The sequence below is a fragment of the Aplysia californica genome, unplaced genomic scaffold (assembly GCF_000002075.1).
Source record: "Aplysia californica isolate F4 #8 unplaced genomic scaffold, AplCal3.0 scaffold01205, whole genome shotgun sequence".
Lineage (NCBI taxonomy): Eukaryota > Metazoa > Mollusca > Gastropoda > Aplysiida > Aplysiidae > Aplysia > Aplysia californica.
The window spans coordinates 94557-96147 of NW_004798475.1; the positions used below are offsets into that span (position 1 = coordinate 94557).

The following is a 1591-nucleotide window of genomic DNA, read 5'->3' on the forward strand; positions in this document are numbered from 1 at the left end:
GGTGGGGAGAGGTTGTGGTGTGTGTGCACCTGTCTGTCTGTCTGCAGGGCTGTCGTCTCTTACTCACCATGGTCAGATGGTCAGAGAGATGGTAAGATAGTCAGATGGGAGCAGATGGTCAAATAATCAGACAGATAATCAGATGGTCAGGGAAATGGTCAAAAATATGGCAAGGTGGTCAGTAGCAAGATGGTCAGATGATCAGATGGTCTGTCAGAAAGTCAGAGAGACTGTCAAATTAGCAGACAGATTGTCAACAGTATGGTCTCATTTATTTTTAGTTCCAAGCTAGGTCGGATGATTATGGTGTTCATCAGTGATGCCAAGATAATGCAGGTGAGTGGGTGCGGGAGTGGGGGAAGGGGGAGGAGAGAGGGAAGGGAGAGAGGGTGGGTGGAGGGATAGAGGGGGAGGGGAGAGTTTAAGGTGTGTGGGTCTGTCTCTCTGTCAGTCGGCTAGAATGCCGTCTCTTATACAGCATGGTCAGATGGTCAGTCAGATGGTCAGACAGATAAACAGATGGTTAGATGGTCCAGTAGTCTGATGGACAGATTGGTATATAGTTGGATAGACAGAAGGTCAGGGGGAAAGAAAATGGTTTGTGTAGTTCTAAAGAGGGGCACAAACATCGGACTCACTCAATCGACTAGGTAGAGTGCGCCTGATGACGAGATAAAGACATGATGATCAGATTCCTATCTTAGATGCAGGTGTGTAGTAACGTGTATTTAAAACACATGGAGTTTTGTAAGTATTATAAGTTTATTTAGTGTTAAAGGCCATTGGCCTACATCACATCATATAAACCATTGTTGTTGAATAAGGTTCCCATAATGAAAAAGTACAGGTTGAGCACATGTGACACTTCTCTTATCATGGGTCAAATATTGCATATTTCTGTCACTGGGTCGGGTCATGCTGGGAGGAATTAAACAATATTTCATTTGCTGGACAAAACTGAAAGTAGATGCCCAGATAAAGACAAGATGATCAGATTAGAGTCTCGGTGCAGATGTTTAATCATGTGTATTTTAATAAACGCAGGAATCGTGGATCAGTTTTGTATCTAGATCTAGATGCAAATGTGTGGTATTGAGTGTTTTAGAAGGTGAAATCGTTGAGAGAAAACATGTGTCGAACACATCCTTTTCTAGATGCACGGGTATAGTAATGTGTATTTTAGACACAGGAATCGTTGAGACGAGATGATCATTTTCGTGTCAAGATACGTGTATTTCATTCACATGAATTGTTACAAGACAAGATAATCAGATTCATATCTCGATGTAGGTGTGTATAATAAGTATAATAATTTGAATTTTAAACACATGAATTGTTGAGTGAAGATGACAAGCTTCGTATCTTGCTGCATGTGTATAGCAATGTGTATTTTTCACTCAGGAATCGTTTGTGAAGCAGGCCTCAGACTTCAGTGATCGCCCCCGGGATGTGTTGCCGATACTCAAGTTTTTGGACGAGAAGGTTGGCAGTGGTGAGTGAGGGGAGTGCATCTTGAGGGATGAGGTAAAGCAGGACTGAGAGACAGACTGACAGACAGACAGACGGACGGACGGACAGACAGACAGACAGA

At 42.9% G+C, this 1591-nt stretch overlaps 1 protein-coding gene across 1 annotated transcript in view; it reads left to right on the plus strand.

Moving 5' to 3' along the window:
• Window positions 1–304: 304 nt before the first annotated feature.
• Window positions 305–1591, plus strand: part of LOC101856485 (cytochrome P450 2H1) — a gene marked incomplete at both ends in the record, with an annotated part of 12749 nt that continues 11462 nt past the window's right edge. Inside the window, 2 exon segments of the mRNA XM_005112193.3 lie at window positions 305–336; window positions 1402–1492. Of these exon segments, the coding sequence (XP_005112250.2) occupies window positions 305–336; window positions 1402–1492 (123 nt within the window).